At 54.2% G+C, this 16,728-nt stretch overlaps 3 protein-coding genes across 3 annotated transcripts; 2 read left to right on the top strand and 1 right to left on the bottom strand.

The window, feature by feature from the left end:
- Nucleotides 1-833: 833 nt before the first annotated feature.
- Nucleotides 834-3,021, top strand: A1O7_08141 (uncharacterized protein; the record flags this gene model as incomplete). The annotated part of the gene is made up of 2 exons (XM_007762135.1): nucleotides 834-2,138; nucleotides 2,233-3,021. The coding sequence occupies 2 exons, from the start codon at nucleotides 834-836 to the stop codon at nucleotides 3,019-3,021; spliced, it is 2,094 nt and encodes a 697-aa protein (XP_007760325.1).
- Nucleotides 3,022-9,043: 6,022 nt separating this feature from the next.
- Nucleotides 9,044-10,210, top strand: A1O7_08140 (uncharacterized protein; the record flags this gene model as incomplete). The annotated part of the gene is made up of 1 exon (XM_007762134.1): nucleotides 9,044-10,210. One exon carries the CDS (start codon nucleotides 9,044-9,046, stop codon nucleotides 10,208-10,210), a length of 1,167 nt encoding a protein of 388 aa, XP_007760324.1.
- Nucleotides 10,211-13,404: 3,194 nt separating this feature from the next.
- On the bottom strand, nucleotides 13,405-16,343 carry A1O7_08139 (uncharacterized protein; the record flags this gene model as incomplete). The annotated part of the gene is made up of 3 exons (XM_007762133.1): nucleotides 13,405-13,630; nucleotides 13,751-14,380; nucleotides 14,995-16,343. 3 exons carry the CDS (start codon nucleotides 16,341-16,343, stop codon nucleotides 13,405-13,407), a joined length of 2,205 nt encoding a protein of 734 aa, XP_007760323.1.
- Nucleotides 16,344-16,728: the final 385 nt, after the last annotated feature.

Below are 16,728 nucleotides of genomic sequence, written 5' to 3'. Positions count from 1 at the left end.
CTTGCCTACTATGCGCGATTTCAGGCCTTCCGAACCACAGCGAAAGCGGTGAGTCGCTCTCCAGAGTCGGAAATGGACCTTGCCATAAGGCAGGCAGAGCATACATATCAGACGTCTGATCTGGACCTTGAGCATAGTGCAAGACACGGATACCGGCTTTCCAGAGATATGACGAGACAAAGAACGTGACCTTTAGCTCGGGTAGGCACTTTTGCCTTCTGGTCTGATTAGGCTGTGGAAACTGAGGCATTCCTGTTCTTGCGCTAAGATCCTGGACGCAGACGCAGATGCAATTTGCCCGAACACACGTGGAGTGGAAGCAGCGTGCAGATTTTAAGTGTGTGTATGCTGTTTGCTTCGGGAATTGACACTCAGGCACGTCTATTCTTGCGCTGAGATCTCAGAGGCAGATGCACCTTGACCACATACGAAGAGTGAGTGGAAGCGGTGTGCAGAGTTGAAGCGTGTGTTTGCTGTTTGCTCCGGCCATCTGCGCTCCAAAGGACGCGCGAGGGTGGCGTGGTTCGCTTCGGTTGGGTTGATAGGGATGTTATGATCGGTCCGGTTTCTCATGGTATGTGTATGCCCGCTGGGCATCTGAGATGGACGGTTCAAACCATGGGGAGGATTCTGATGCTCGCATCTGCAGTTGCGCTCACCGCAGAAATGATACGTCTTGTCAAAACCCCGTACTCAACCCTGACATTCTGGCACGGCAGACGAAGGGATATATCTGAGACGATCCCTGGGTGATCCCACGTGCTGAGATTCATTCCTTCCACCGTACATGACTGCCACTCTCACCCATACACTCACGTCTCGGCTCTGAAATCATGACGAGCTCCGACGCTCCCATCCCTTCAGCAGCGAATGCAGACTCATCCATGGAATTAGACACTCTCGACGTCAAACCGACCGTCATTGGCATCTACGGCCTCCCAGGTTCGGGCAAGACATACCTAATCGACCAATTGAAGCGACAACTCAGTGCAGAAGACTTTCTCTTCTACGACGGCTCCGCCGTAATTGCTGCTGTCGTGCCAGGCGGTCTCGAGGCGTTCTCCAGAATGGCAGACCAAGGGCAAGCGCAAGCGCGAGAGTTCGCCATCCATCACATCGGCAAGGAATGCATCGAGACCAAGAAATCGGCAATCGTGGCTGGCCATTTCATGTTCTGGCCGAAGACTAACGATGGAGTTGAAGGATCGCGATCTCCCCCGCCGGTATGGACTCCCGGCGACGCAGTCACGTATACCCACATTCTCTATCTGGACTGTCCCGTGAGCCTACTCATGGAGCGTCGTGACAAAGATGCGGACAGGGAGCGGCCGCAAATGATGAAATGGCAGCTGGGGAGTTGGCAGCATGAGGAGAAGACCCAGCTCCGCAAGCTCTGCTATGATCTCGGGATCTTGTTCTCGCTCGTCCACGCTAAACCGCCCTCAACGTTGCTTGACAGAGCCATTGCGCTGGTCTCTGACTTCGTCAACCATAGTGAGCAGGAAAACATGCTTCGCGCAGAACGCCGACTGGATGAAGTGGTGGTACATATGCTTCGCAAAGATGCGGATGAACCGGTGCCTGCGATGGAGCGCATGCTCGTCATTGACGGTGATCGCACCCTTACTGCTCAGGATACGGGCTCTTTGCTGTGGAATCTAGCCAGGAGAGAGCTGCTCGTGACATTTGCGCTCGAGAGAGATCCTCTGAAAGCGATCTTTGGCAGCCCAATGGGATACTCATACACTGCTTTTCGCCAGGCCACATTGGTGTATGAAGAAATGAGTGGGTGGGCCGAATTCGACGGACTTGTCAACCAGGTTGCAGAGGCGACAGATCTGTACGATGACTTCGTGTCCCTCCTGCGTATTGTCGCAACACAGCGCCATATGGGAGCAATCCTGGTAACCTGCGGCCTACGCCAAGTATGGGAGAGGATAGTGGCTGTAGCGGGCCTCTCTGACAGCGTCAAGGTCATAGGTGGAGGACGTCTTACCGACGAGTTTGTCGTCACCGCGGCAGTCAAGACAGCCCTCGTCTCTCGTCTGCAGAATGTCTACTCTTTGGAGACTTGGGCATTCGGCGACAGCATCCTCGACCTCGGGATGCTGGCCGCCGCGAATCAGGCCATCGTCGTGGTAGGTGATGCCAAGCGTCGGAGTAAAATCGATGGAGGCGGCCTTGAGGATGGCACTCGACAACGGCGATTTCAAAGGTACGCCTGTGTGTCAGGTCGTCATGGCGAGCGGCGCTCCACCTCGACTGAGCGCCACTACACTGCCGGTAACCACTTTGACAGATCCAGACTTCATGCAGGCAATCCTCTCGCGTCGGGCGAACGGCACTTGCGTCAGTGTCTATATCCTGGAAATGACCAACGAGAAGGCAGCCAAGATTCTCATGACGCCGACACGCGATGCATCAGTCGCCGGCCCGGCTTTGAGAGAGACACATCGCCGGGCGGGATGGTTCTTGGCTAACAGTTTTGTGCCCACCATCGTCGGCGTGGAAGAGTATCAGATCCCGCATGTGCAGGGCAATTCCACCGCTGGCCACCACTTGCTGGATGAGTCGCGCACCATGGTTGTTGCACTGATGCGAGGTGGCGAACCTATGGCGTTGGGCGTTAACGATGCGTTCCCCCTCGCTGCGTTGCTGCATGCCAACCAACCTGAGGATATCACAAAGAAGCATCTGGAGATCATGAGGACTATCATCCTCGTCGACTCGGTGGTCAACAGCGGGAAGTCCGTGCTCGAGTTCATCCAACGTGTCTGGAAATTGGCGGATAGCGGCCGCAAGGATGATGGGAAGGAGCATGGCACGATCCGAATCATCGTCGTCGCAGGAGTGGTCCAGTCGCAGGCGGTCGACAAGATTAGGTCAAGTTGGCTGTCGTTGAAGCATGTCAACCGTTTAACTCTGAGTCTGATCGCTCTGAGGCTGTCGGAGAACAAGTTTACAGGCAAGGGAGGCACCGACACAGGCAATCGGTTGTTCAATACGACGTCTCTGGATTGAGTCGGGAACGAACGCGACATGCCGGCATCGGCGTGTCGGCTCGAGTGAGGGATTCGGGCCGTAGAGCTGGTGTGCCGCATCTCACTTCAGATCTCTTTCAGGATATCCCACACAGTAGTCGTGCAGAGGAGCAGTTAACGAATAATGAATGTCAAATGTCATGCCTTCACAATTAATGTTCCGTAGAAAAGATTCATGCCCTTCTTTTGACAAAAGTACTCAGTGGGAGGCGAGGACCGCACACCATACGAGGCAAGAAGTAAAAGCCAGTAGTCCGAAAAGTGGTGCAGTCGCAGTGAGGTTTAGACGAGCAGGAATTCAGAGCTCAAAAGAAGAGTGAGGAGCTCATGAACTGTGAGGCACAACCCCGGAACAGGCATCCGAGTTGAATTTAAGCTTAAAATCTAAGTTTAGAGCCGCGTTGGTCTGCTAACCATCCAAGGCTGCCCTGAGAAAGGAGTTCCAGCCGCCGACTCCCCTAGTCGACAGAACGTGAAATTGTTGACCCTCCATCAAATGTACCCGGCCGGTACTGGTCCTGGGGTTTGCGACGGAAGGAGGAAAGAAATGAAGGTCCGAACGATTCGAAGTCCTAGATGAGCAACCGCATGCTTGTCGGCTTGACACTCGTTTATTCAGGCCTTCGAAAGTGAATATCCTCCAACTGGCCATTGATGCGAAAGGTGGGGGTCCGATGCAACTCTGTGGGCAATGATGGTCACCAGCGATAGGTACTGCATGCATCTGATATCGTTTTCTTGACATACATTCTGATTCGAGGAGCTCAAGGACCTAGGCGTTGGCATTGTCGTTGGTATTGGCTTTGGTACATAGCTATGGGCGTTAGTAAAAACGTCGACATTGCCCCTGACTCCGCTCTCGTGTCACTCGCCAGCGCTGCAAGTCCGTGTATCTTGAGAAGCAGATTCCCCTTGCACATCCACCGCCACTTTCTCCTCGATGGCCGACAGCGGCGAGCCGATACTAAAGTCGATGGTGGTGTCTATGTGGATTCCCGTGGTGATGAGGGTGTTAATGGTTGCCTTCGTGGCATTGCGAGAGGCATGTGGTGAAGAAGAAGTACAAGTGCCTCTGCAGACAGTATTCTCAAGCAGGGCGGTGGAGAGACCCATTGTGAGGAAGGTGGTATCGGGGTTTTTGAACTTCAGAAAGGAAAGTCGTGGAACAGGTCCGTCATGTACTGCAAGTAATGTAGCTGGAGCAAGACAAGTGCGCACGCAATGTCCGTATATTAGCTTTCCGGCGTGACGGTCCTCAACGAGCTGCCTGTCAACTGAGTCACTGGGTGACTGCCCAGTACCTTGAATGGCAATTACCTCCTCGAGACGCACAGACCCTCGTCGACTAGATTGTGGCAGGAACTTTGGCTTTCCAGGGAACATCTTGACGAAGACCTTCACCAAGATATCAAGTATTATTTCGGCGTGTGCCCTTGGTGTCGCGACCTTCCTCTTTCGTGCTTGGCCTTCCAGCTGAAGCCTGGTTCTACCTCTTGCTCTCTCCATGGCAATCCTCTTGAATGTACTTTTGTACACGCTCGAGATTAAGGTCACCGATTTTAAGTCTTCAGTACGTTCTCTCGTTTCCCTTGCTACCCAAAGTCCTTCTGACACATGGTCATAGTGCCATCATCACAATGACAGCCATCAGAAATACCACTTCCCCAGTTGATACTATACTTGGAGGCCAGACGAGATAGAAGCAGCAGATACCCTTCTCCTTCTCGTGAGCGACCGCAACCTCCAGGAAGAGCAAGCTGGGTATGCGCTCTTGCGGCTACGTTGCGGAGTATCGTTCGTGCTGGTGGAGCAGGAGAGCAATGTGGCCGGAAGTAGCAGGTCGGAGGCACCCCCGAGGTTGATGCCCAAGATGTCTATCGGACGTGGCGTGGTTCAGAAATCGATCATCGACAGCAACAGCCAGGTCGATGGAACTGCTGTTTGGCAAGGCACGTAATATCGACAGCGAGGGCCTCGAGAAAGATCCTGCGTCTGTCGTGCAAAGGCAAAGTCGAAGGCCTGCCAAAATGGTTCGTGGTGAAGGAGTCCAGACGGACCTCAGGCGGGGCAAGAAGAGTCCGTTTCTTGGGCTTGTCATAATTGGCTAGAATGGGACAGTCGACATGCTCAGCCAGGGTCGAAACGAGGCAATGATAGCGCGTTCTGCGTGTACACCTGGCCGATTGTTGAAATTATGACAAGACTTGGACAGCCGCATGTCTCGTATAATCCTGACTCATTCGAGATCCCGAAAGAACCGATGACTGGTGCGGACCAGACTAGTACCTGGTTAGCACTTCTCAGTAAGAAAGACAGAATAGGGAGACTTATAAAAAGAAGTGCGCCCACCGTCCGAAGAGCATGTAAGCATCCAGGAACGACGAGCACCAGGACCATCTGTCCATAGCCTGCACGAAACATATCGACATGCTTTCCGCGCTTCTCGAGGCAAATCGCCCAACTCCCGTCCATGGTCCGTCACTTCGAGTAAACCGGAAAGTCGTCCTCGCCAGCCCAGAGCAAGAGCATATCCATCGCGGCGACCAAGAGTAGGATTGTAACAGAGAATCTCTCAGAAAGCAAGATCGGACCTTGGCAGCGACAATGAACAGCAGGCGACAAGAACAGACAAGCCAAAGCTTTGATCCTCACTCGAGAGAGGTCCTGTCTCGATCACCTGGTGACTCCGCTCATCTTCGTGATGCCTCCGGCTTCTCAAGCAAGGTGATTAAGTCTCTGTGGAACCTTCCCGCTGGTAATTTGGAAGCTTTGCAGGACTTTTCTATAGCTCCACTGACTAGACTTTCAGGACTTGTCGCAACAAGAGTGTTCCCTGGACCCAGGAGGAGGTTGGGATCATGCAGCAAGATGCAGTCCACTTGATACAGTCTTCGGTAAGGATCAGAAGGCGCGATTTCTTTCCAACATTGTGGTAGCAGCATAAAGTCAAGCACTCCGCAGGCAGCTTCGGGCAGTCGTCCCTCTGAATCCATCCCTCGGCCGACGATATATCCCACGCTTCATCCCTACGTGGTCGGTAGAATCCGATTCAAATGCAACATCCAAGCCCTGTCAAACAGGAAAAGATGCCTCTCTCGTGTGTGATACAGTAACCTCGGAGACAAGATTTTGGTTTTCTCTTCCGCAGATTTGAAGGACATTCGCCATTTCTCAGGCTAGGACGCACAAAGAACATCATAAAAAATCGTCCTCTTCCCACTCGAGAGTGAGGTTCATCACGAGTCCAAAAATCCCGAAGAATCAAGGACACGCTGATTCGGCGCTCTCAGTTTTCACCATGATGCAACATGATGCTGATGATTAACGCGGCTGATCGGGATCTTCCGTAGAAGCTCACATCTGGTGGCGGGTGCCTCGACGTGCGTTCGGTGAATGAGCTGCCGTGGCTCGCACGGTGTGAAAGTGGGAGCAGAGTTTGAAGAGGAGTCGCAGTGTGAAACTGGTGTTGACTTTCGTGGAAAGCATGTGCTCAGATACAGCCGGCCGAAACAGACAAAGTGCCAGGGTGGAAAGACATGCCGATATCGAAGTCTTGCAGAAGTGTCCGAGACCTGACAGCGAGTAACATAAACTCGGTTTCCGGCCAGTGGATCCCGTCGACTGCAGCGAGGACTTCCAGCAATGTCGTGTGTGGGCTGCATTATCTTTGTGCTCTAGGCATATACCCCGGTGCACGTATCTTCCACGAACAGTCATCTCCGCTTTCTCTTAACTCGCGTTCCACGCTCATATCGAGCAAAACATCCCATACATGATCACGTATACTGTTCAGCGTTGGAATGCCGACGCGCGGTCCCTCAGGGACGCTTACCAACCAGACGCATGGCGAGACCGTTTTTCACTGCCCTCGAAGGAGAGCTCTGAACGTCGCACTTTTCTTTTGACCGCACCCAATCCAGCCCACCGTTCTCCGCCGGAGCAGATAGTAAGCAGGAGGCACGCGGATGAAGCTAGTCAGAAACTCGACAACTTGACCGCGACACTTTGAACCGACAGATATCTTAGGGTTAGGTTCCGATACGCATAACACTAGCACCCGATATCCCTCCTGTTGCTTTGACAAGTCCGTGCTATGAGGCTCAAGCGGTTGGAGGGCAGGTACTAGCTGCTCAAGAGCTCAACTTGTATCGGGAAACTCAGTGGAGATTGAACTGTATGAGGGCCCGTGAGGGGCGAGAGGGTTGAGGATGAAGCATTCGAATCCGGATGGTGGTTCTCCTGCGACGTTGCTGGGACCAGAGTGAGATATACGGAGAGAGGCTTCGAGAACAGGGATTCAAACATCGTGCCGAAAGAGATTCCGAAGTGCTGGGGACTGGCTGCCGCTCGTCGACAATGTTGTTGCCATGTTCAAGTGGCTGCAGCACAAGCAGCAATTGAACTCGAACGCGTCGCGTGGCAGAAGCTTGTCCCTTTCCGGTTAGAGCACAGTAGCCAGATTGCACTGTCACGTGATTAGTTACTTTCGAACACTCCCGCCTGTTCGTCTCATGTCTCTTCTCTTCTCTCCTCCTCCGTCCTCCTCTTAACCAACTCACTGCTTGCAGAACTTCTTCGATAGCATCCACCCGCTGAAGAAGCGCAGGTGCTCTCCAAGCTTGCTTCGAGCCCAATGAAGAATGGGCTCTTCCAAGTGACACCGCTCTCCATGGATCAATCGATCACCACGTCGAATCCCACAACCGATTGACTTAATTGTGTTTGGTAGATTTTGCCCTGCGCACTGCTTGATTTCCCCGCATCGGTGCTCGCCTCTCTTTGATCATATTGTCAGCCGCATTGATCTGCTCAAAGCCGCATCTGGAGCTATCATTCTGCTCCAACGCAGATTTCATCCTCACTCTTTCCGCTTTGATTCTCCCCAAATCCTCTCTGACCTTCTCTAGCACCCCGGCGACGGGCTCTACTATACCATACTTCCTCGGGTACTCTGACATTGGTGCTGTAAAGCTCATTATTGTGGGTTTGGAATGCATTGGTCGATGAAGTTGCTTAGCATGGTCTGCTGGGATGATCCTGACGGGCCTCGTTGTATGTTTGGTACTTGATCAGAGCTGTTGTCAGCCTTGTCGCTTGCGAAAAGGAAATCCACTCCTCGGTCTGCACACCTAGTTTGCTGACCTGCCACAGGCTGTACCGATTTCGAGAGGCTTACCAACTCTCGGCTCTGGTGTTTTCGTCCTTGATCGCTGGTACTGCCGCCGCTTCTGACTCTGGATGGCTCAATATGCTCTTCCACTAGCTGTGCAAAATGAACACCTCTCCGATCGTTGCTGACTCTCTGCGATGCTGCAGTCTGTCGGGTAAGCGCCGACTGTTACCACTCGCCGACCGCCGAGGCTGTGGCTGTGGCTGCGGCTGCGGCTGCGGTGGCGGGCTGGAAACAGTCGTGATTACACAAGAAGGACAGCCAGTCATCGAGCGGCCACACGACGTAGTCGACACCAGTACTGTCATGTCCTTCAATGACGCATCTGTTGATGAAGATGCTCTCCGAAAAGCACACCTCGTGGGCACAGCGACAAGCCTGTGCCACCTCTGCCAGCTGAAGTTACCGAGGTCGGCCTTGAGGAGCTGCACCACATTCGAAGATGCATAGAAGCAGTCACGTATCTTTGACAGTGGGTAACTGACAAGCTGGTCATCCCCAGCTGTGTAATGGCCAATCGTTCTGCACAGCGTCCGTGCGCGAATGCCCCTCAAGCGCTGAGACGCGGCCCTACCAAAGGCAGCCACACCCACGGCCAGGGTCCCCAGGCCTTTCCCGATGCGGGAATTGAGAAATCGTCTGGGCGGCCCGCAATTCTCCCGCACCATTGCGCAAGGCTGACTCGTCTTCTTCAATATCCCTCGCTACCATTCCGTCTCTTCAGCCAGCGGATTACTCCTTGTCGAGCCCCTCCCACCTTTCAAAGTCATAAGCGCCGAACGACTGGAAGCCTTCAAACAGCGAGACGTCCTGGCCTACAGGCGGTCGCGGCATGGACCAAGCGGCTGACCCTCGTCAGGTCAGACGCAAAGCTAAATTCATTCACCAAGATCCGACCTCCTCACAATATAACGGGAGGATTAGTAGCGACGATAAGAGAACGCTTGCAACTCTGCTCCCCACCCTCCATGAAAGAGGTGTCAATAGAGAAACGATGCTTGCGGAGTGCAATGCTGTCCTTGGGACGCCAATCACTTTCGCCCAGTTGGACCGGCAAAGGGCGAAATTCAATCTGCATACGTACCGAAAACAGCGCCTTGGGCCTCTGCCGCAGACACAGTTCCCCAATATCATAGCGCCTTCAGTGCCTCCATCGTCTAATGAGGAACGTCTGGAGAGGAATGAACCAGGATCAGACTCAGAAACCTTGAGTGCATACCCGGCAAACCAACTTCAACACCGAGCTGCGCAAGACGCGCAACAACTCGACGGCGAAGTGTCTTTCTCAGGTATGGACTTGTTGAATGACAGCTGTGACGACTACGATGATGTGGCTCCGCAGCGTGAATTCATAACAGATCTCGTATCAATCGACATGGGAAACTCAGCGATGCTGGGAATCCGTGGGGTCTCGCCGAAGCCATCACCAAGTGATGCTGGCCCATTGTATTACACCAATACCGCGAACTCGTCCCACTCTGACATGTATGGTCGCCCAGCTCCCCCTAGACTTGGGCTATGGTTTGTGGCGAGAGCCCCTCATACCTGGCTACACCAAGAACTCGTTTATTATGTTCAGTCACAACTACTCGTTCGCATCTACCTGAGGCTGCTGGGCCAGGGTGCTACGGCAACGGCTATTGCACAGCTGTTCCAGATCGGAACACTGCTACGTATAGTCAGAGCCTTCGACCAGGCTTTTGACCTCTTCTTGATTCTATTCCGACACTTTTACATCTGCAAGTCGATTAATGCACGTTCAACACACATGACCTTTGCGGCATTGGGCTGCGCACACACTGCCCGGAGCATTCTTAAAGTCCGAGTCGCGTCTTGCATGGTTCAGCACGTTCGTAGGAGTGCCCCTTATCCAACATTCCCTCCTGCATACGGCATATGTTGCACAGTCGCCTCGCTGGAATGGGCTATCATCTCGGAACCAGACTTACCAATGTTCCGCCCGCCGAGCCACCAAGGATTGCAGCAGGGGACATTTTAGGGCTTTTTGGTTCCCTTGGTTTAAGTCATTCAAAACACCACATGGAGTCGGGCAATACTACGTGCGACAGACGCTCTCGTTTATCCGACCCTCTACATGCTGTTCTAGATTCTGAACATCTGGTGGCTCTATTCCCGGAAGGCATGTTCCTGGAAGGCATGGCAATTGCGATTTCCATTACGGAAGAGCACCTGCATGAGCTCGACGTCCTGACCAGAGATACATGGAAACATGGTGACACCTTCGAAACAAGGTCGATCAGCTGCATCGGCAAAAGACTTGCTTGCACGTGTCTCAAAGAGTATGCACGGAATTCTGCGGCGGAGGCAGTGTCAGCCAGCGATCAGTTTCCGGGTGGCGACAGTTTTCGCGTCCGGTTAGAAAGCGTTACTATTGCTCTCGCCCCATTTCTGTTACTCAGAGAGACGGGCAAAGTCGAAAATATGGTCGACTTCTTCCAGGCCGCCAGGCAATATTAACGTCTTGTTGAGTCGGATCCGGAAACACGGGTCCGGTTTATGATTTCCTGTTGGACTGCATTGAGTCTCGGGGTTGCCGATTCCGCTGACCCATCTCTTCCCCCAGAAGCGGTCGTGGAGATCTGCGCATCCGTTGCCTGTGTCGAAGTCCCTAGCGATGATTCGACTATGAGTACGTCGTCCCGGAGTTCAGACAAAGGAGCACCTTCACGAGAGGGAGAGCCCTTGCGCGAAACAAGGCCTCCAGGACATCTATTACCACATTCTCCAATCACTCCTCCGGCTGCGACCGAGCTCAGCCTGGTGGAACCACCGCCTGTGAGGTCCCCAACCCCCTTTCCAGCTTTAAGCGAAGTTGCTCCATTGAGGGAGATAGGTGAACGGTCTTCATTTTCCGCCCCAGCGCTCGCCAGGACGTACAGCCCTTCAAGCAGTTCGAGTCTCCGATCTTTCGTCTCCATGGCGAATCGTTTGCGTAGAAACGGTCAAACGCTCTCCAATGGTGGTCACTGGCAGGATGCCGCGTCCGAGTCTGGGACCTCCCACAGCAGCTGGAGATTCAACTTTCATGAGTATCGATTCTGTGAGTAGTTTGTCTACAGGTCGTAGTGTGCGGAGTGCTGTATCGGACGTTGAGATGACGGGCTGAGGAGGCTGATGACGATGGTTTCAACTGCAGTTCGGAGTGCAAGGTGCATTCTGCAGCGGATTCACTTTCAACACTATATCGCGATTCTGCCATACGCTGCATCTACCCCTCGCCCCTGCCCCCTTCCCCCTCCCTCTGTTCTCCCGCCCGTTGGATTCCGCTCCCTCATCGTCCTTTTTCACTTCCTTTCAACAACACGGATCCCCTGACTGGCCTGATGTCCAAGACCTTCCACCACGCCGGCAGCCTCCAAGCGTGCCATACGCACGAGTTCCTCAATCTCTCCGGCCAAGGCATCCACGTCACCATCATGCTGATGATAGTGATGAGGATCACCACGGTGATGCGAGAAGGGCATCATGCCCACAACATCTTCGCCATGCGGTCCGCGAGTACTGGCTTGTGATTCCCGTTTCGGTTGGTCCGCGATGGACATGCTGACGTCTTGGACGGCGCACCTGGGAGAGGTCAGTATCTCGGATGATGGACGATATGCATATGTATGTGCTGTACTTGCGGCGTGACAACGAGGATGGCTTGTTGGTTTTGGTCTCGATCTTCGTCTTGATCATGATCTGGTCTTGGTCCGTGGAGCTCTCGTTCGTTGTGTACGCGAGGGGATGGTCAGTGAACAGGCTCCGCGACCGCCATGCGCGCCCTCAGAGCAATACATATAGTCAGGTCGACAGTCAGCAGGAGGGTACTTACAGTATGTCTAGCAAATGAGATCTATACCCTCATGTGAGCCTTAGGCGTACGGTTCTCACAGGTTCCATCGGGCGCTCAACTTCACCACTACTACATCCGGATATCACGAATTCGACTTTCAAGGATCCCCATATCCCCGGATCAAAATTGGCCAGCTGGATACCGAGATTGTAATTCCCGTGTATGCTTTGTGCATGCAGCTCTCACGCGTTCCATTGGATGGTCAACTTCACCATTACCGGATTCGGATATCACGATTTCAAGGAGCCCATACAGAACCCCCGGGACAGAGTCACAGAGTATGGAGTCCCCTTCCTTGCTCTCGCCCTTCCATCCACTCCACCAACGGCGCGTCGACTCGTATTCTGCATTGCCTGGCCTACCAAGGTATCGACCCCCCTTTCTGGAACCTGCATGTACAGAGCCCTGCCGCCAGCATGAAGCGCGCCCCCCAATCATTCACCTCAAAAGCAAGGCGCCACAGTAGGCAGGATATGCATACCTAAGTATGGGCCGGGCCCAACATCCTCCTCTCGCATTGCGTGTCCGAGGTCATTTTCAGTGGGCACACACGGCGGCACATGTACCATACTACTACTCTTGTGCGTTATGCATGTGATCATCAAGCCAACACCGATACCTTGGCTCACTACTTCCGTAATCGTTCCGCCATGGTAACAAAGTAGGTTCGAAGTGCAGAGGGTCCGGAGAATTGTAGACGAGCTTGAGGTTTCGGCAGCAGGACGTGCACTGGGGGCGCCATCCATAGACCACGAACGCACTCACAAAACCTGCGGACGCAGCCGATGCCAGAAAGTACGGCGGACTGAGTGTCAAGAGGGCGGGCTGAGGTTGGGAAGATCAGGCTGGCATACTGCTGTATATGACCTTTCTTGGGGAACAGATTCGCTTGGGTAGCAAGGCCTGCATGGGCTGCATGGCGAATTATGGATGGCATGGATGGCAGGGAGTGGCGTGCCGTGGTGAGGCTGTCCGAAGTCATGATTCCCCAAAGCGGCTACACACAGTACCACCCCCCTCGCACCCCTACAAGCGGGTTTCTTTCCTTTCCCCTACACACGCTCCATCGCGATCATTGCCTTATGTATTCTAAAGTCAATGCTACGGCCCTCGCTCGGTCAAAACAAAACCCCTTCCAAATAATCGGTGACGATGGCCGTAGATCTGCGAATCAGATAATTACAGAGTAAATCGTGATCCCTTGACTTTGGTGTCCTTCCTTTCGCCACAGGGCTTATCACTAGCAGTTTCCTGTGGCCCACGTGTAATCAATCATGCCATCGTCCTGCATTGAGCAGGCCAACCGCGCGGATTTCATCATCAGCCTGTAGCCCTCATCATATCTTGACCGTTTCCGCGTCATTCACGCCAAATATCGCCTCCATGGGATCCTTGTAATTGACGAACCCGCAGAACGGCGGGCTGATCGCATATCCCAGCAGCCGCTGCGCCCTGGGCGACAGCCGGTTGGCCTTTTCCGGCGGGACCATGAAATACTGGTTCTCCACCTGCCGATACATGCCCTTGCACAGAAAGATGCCCACCGTCTCGCGCGCTTCGTCCCTGCGTAACATTTGTTTAGAACCGATGGAATTAACCAAAAGAGAATCAATTAGAAGAGCGATGTGCGGGGGGAGGGAATCCGTCACGGGAGGAAATTCCTGGGTACAATTATGTACTTACGTCGTCGAGTTGGCGCCGCCAGCATGGTACGTGCCTCCCAGAAACAGGAACGTGTCGCCCGGATTGAGCTCGGCCGGGACGGCTTCGTGGTCGAACGGCGCGCGCTCGTCCCCCCACTTGTGCGATCCGGGGATCGCAATGGTCGCGCCGTTGGCCTTGGTCGTCTTGACCACCGCCGTGACGGCGCCGAGCATCATCGGTGTCGCGCCCGGGGCGGTGTGGTAGTCGATCTCGTCGCGATGGAGGCCCTGCTGCTGGCCGCCCGGGTTGACCTGGAACCCCACCGTGCTGGAAATCTGCGGCTTGGACACGGCCGTGTGCCGTTCTTGCCCGACCCAGTATTCATACGTGGACGTCAACAGGCGGGAAGCAACCTCGGTGAGGATGGGATTCAGAGCCAGATCGACGCATGCGTCGGAAATCCCCAGCAGCCCGATGGCTCGGCGCGTGGTTTGGGGGAAGAACCCAGAGACATCGCCGCCGTCGGAGTCGAAGTAGGGCTTGAGGTCCGCTCGGATTTGGGCCGCCGCTCCCGGGTCGATGAAATTTTCGATGATGATGCCCCCGTCGCGGTCGAGGACTTGCAGGATATAGTCCACGTCGGCATTCCTGCGTTGATGCGGACAATCTCTGGAGTGTCGGTGTTCAACATTGTGGGTGGTCAAGGTCAAGGATCAATGCGATGCCGAAGTTGTAAGTTGGCGTGGTCGATAGTGTGAATATCGCGTCGATAGTACATTGTCGGAGGGCCTCGGGCCAGAGGGCCTTATAATCTCTCTGTCGGTCGCTTTCGCTGGTGCAGCGGGGTCTTCCACGCGACGAGAGTCAGTATACTCCGTGATGCAGAGAGCGTGTGGCTGCCGGCTGCCATGGGCCAATCGAACAAAACTTCCCACTTCAGTCTAGGGTGTGGGATTCGAGCGAATCAAATAACGATGCCCTAGTCTCCCGAGCTTGATGGGGTCCTCCCTCCACATGGCTGACAGACTGCTGTCACCTGTCGACCATACTAGATTTTATGCGTCAAGGTGCTAGATCGTGACCATTGGGTGGGTGGATCGAACGACTCGAACTCCTCGATCAGAGAGCGGAGAATCACCAATTCGCCACCTCGTCGACGCCAGCCTGTCCATGGGCCATGCACGACCGTCGAGCAGGAGTGAGCGCCCGAGGTTGCGTTTTAGTAGCGGAAATAGTGCTGAAGGAATTACGCTACTCAAAGACATTGTGATCAAATAAAAAACCGCAGGTTCGCATCCTCCATCACGTCCACCCAATGCAGACTTCTTGGGGTCAGCGGCTGGTATTGCTGCACAGGCACAGCGTCGCCTCGCGCCCAAACTTCCGTCAAAAGAAATCTGATCCTCCGATGGGCTTCCAGGTTGACGGATTGCTCGAGGTGCACGACCCTCTCCATGACGAATCGCCGCCAGTAGGAAATAGTACAGTCGCTCGTGACATCGCCGCCCTCTGTGGGCGACGAGACGCCCATGATAGACGGCAAAAGCACACTTCCAGCGATCAATAAAGGGAGATGATACAGACATCGGGCACCCGAGTTGGTTGGAATGCCCGATATCAGTCGTAGTATTTGCACCGACAAGTCACGCAGGAGTTCTGTGCATGTTGCGTCTGGTCGTACGTCCACGGAAAGCGACGAAGTTCCCATGTTATCGGCGATCAACTTGGACATTGCTTGCTGTTCCTCAAGGGAGTCGCACGAGCGAATAAACTCCATCAGTGCTGCAAGCTGGCAACACCGTGCGAGATCTTGGAGTTGTGACTTTGAGGTCTGCTCGTCGAATGTATCCTCAATCTGTGCGTCGCTTGGGGGCCGGTAGTGCAAAAGCTCCTTCGCAGGACCATGCGCGACATGAGAGACTTCTGCCAGGGGCCGATGGGAAGTGACGGCCTTGGTGCTTGAGAGCTCGCCACAGTCTCGCTTTCGTTTGGACCGAATCACACACCCGGCTTGGGCCAAGTACAACCATGGAACCGCACTGATTCCCGTCCAGGGATGAACAGTTACGGCCTTCATCCGATCGATCGCGAAGGAAATATACAGATAGTCCAGCTGGTGGATGTCCTGGTCGATCAAGAAAGAAGCCATTGCCTCCCAGTAAGCCTGAAGCCCCAGGTAGAAATGCAAACGCGGCCACTCGAGGGTGGCAGATTTGAACCCTTGCGCGATCCATGTCCGAAACAGGGCGCGTGATCCGGAAATGTGTTCGAGGCCTAGACCTGATGAAGCGTGCCAGGAGGTGGTCATGCCCAGCATGATAACTCCTAGTAGGACAGTACCCAGGTCTTGATCCGTGGCGGTGGTTGACAAAGGGCGCACGGTGGTTATGACGCCGCTCATCGCCTTTGACAGCTCGGTCACCGTCGCGGTGAGATATCCCAGCCCTTCCAGTGACCAGTGTGGATGAGAGTTGCTCAGATGGGCGGCCGACATGCTCAAAATGCAGAATTCGATCAGGCGCGACGTGGTGAGGAGAGCGGCGACCTCGGTGCGCAGCGGATTGGCGAAGGAATCAAAGCAAGAATTGATGGCACAGACGTTGTGAAAGTAATACGCAAGCAGCACGGCCATCTTGTCGTTGAATGGCAGTAGGTCAGACACGAGGTCTGGTGATGCGCCTCGGTCGACTGACAATTCGCCCGGCGGCGGGGTCAGGGTTCGTGAGGTCTCGGTAGAAGAGATGTGATGACCTTTGTTCGCAACGGAGGTCGATGGGTTTAGCTGGTGCTTATCTTTCCATCGCAGCGTCTTGCCGTAACCAGGGCAGGTCAAGTTTCGTGTCGAACAATTGAGACACCTTGGAGTGCCTCTGTCACATTTGATCCGTCGTGACTTGCACGTCATGCAACCCGCTGAGCGATATGGTCAGATACTTTACTTGGTGACGTGGGCGAGAGTGTCAAAACCAACCTCGGGAGTTCTGTCGCGGGACAGGGCGAAACCGCGATGCCATCTG

This window comes from Cladophialophora yegresii (assembly GCF_000585515.1).
Source record: "Cladophialophora yegresii CBS 114405 chromosome Unknown aczIN-supercont1.6, whole genome shotgun sequence".
NCBI classification, from domain to species: Eukaryota; Fungi; Ascomycota; class Eurotiomycetes; order Chaetothyriales; family Herpotrichiellaceae; genus Cladophialophora; species Cladophialophora yegresii.
This window is presented reverse-complemented; position numbering and strand designations above follow the sequence as displayed.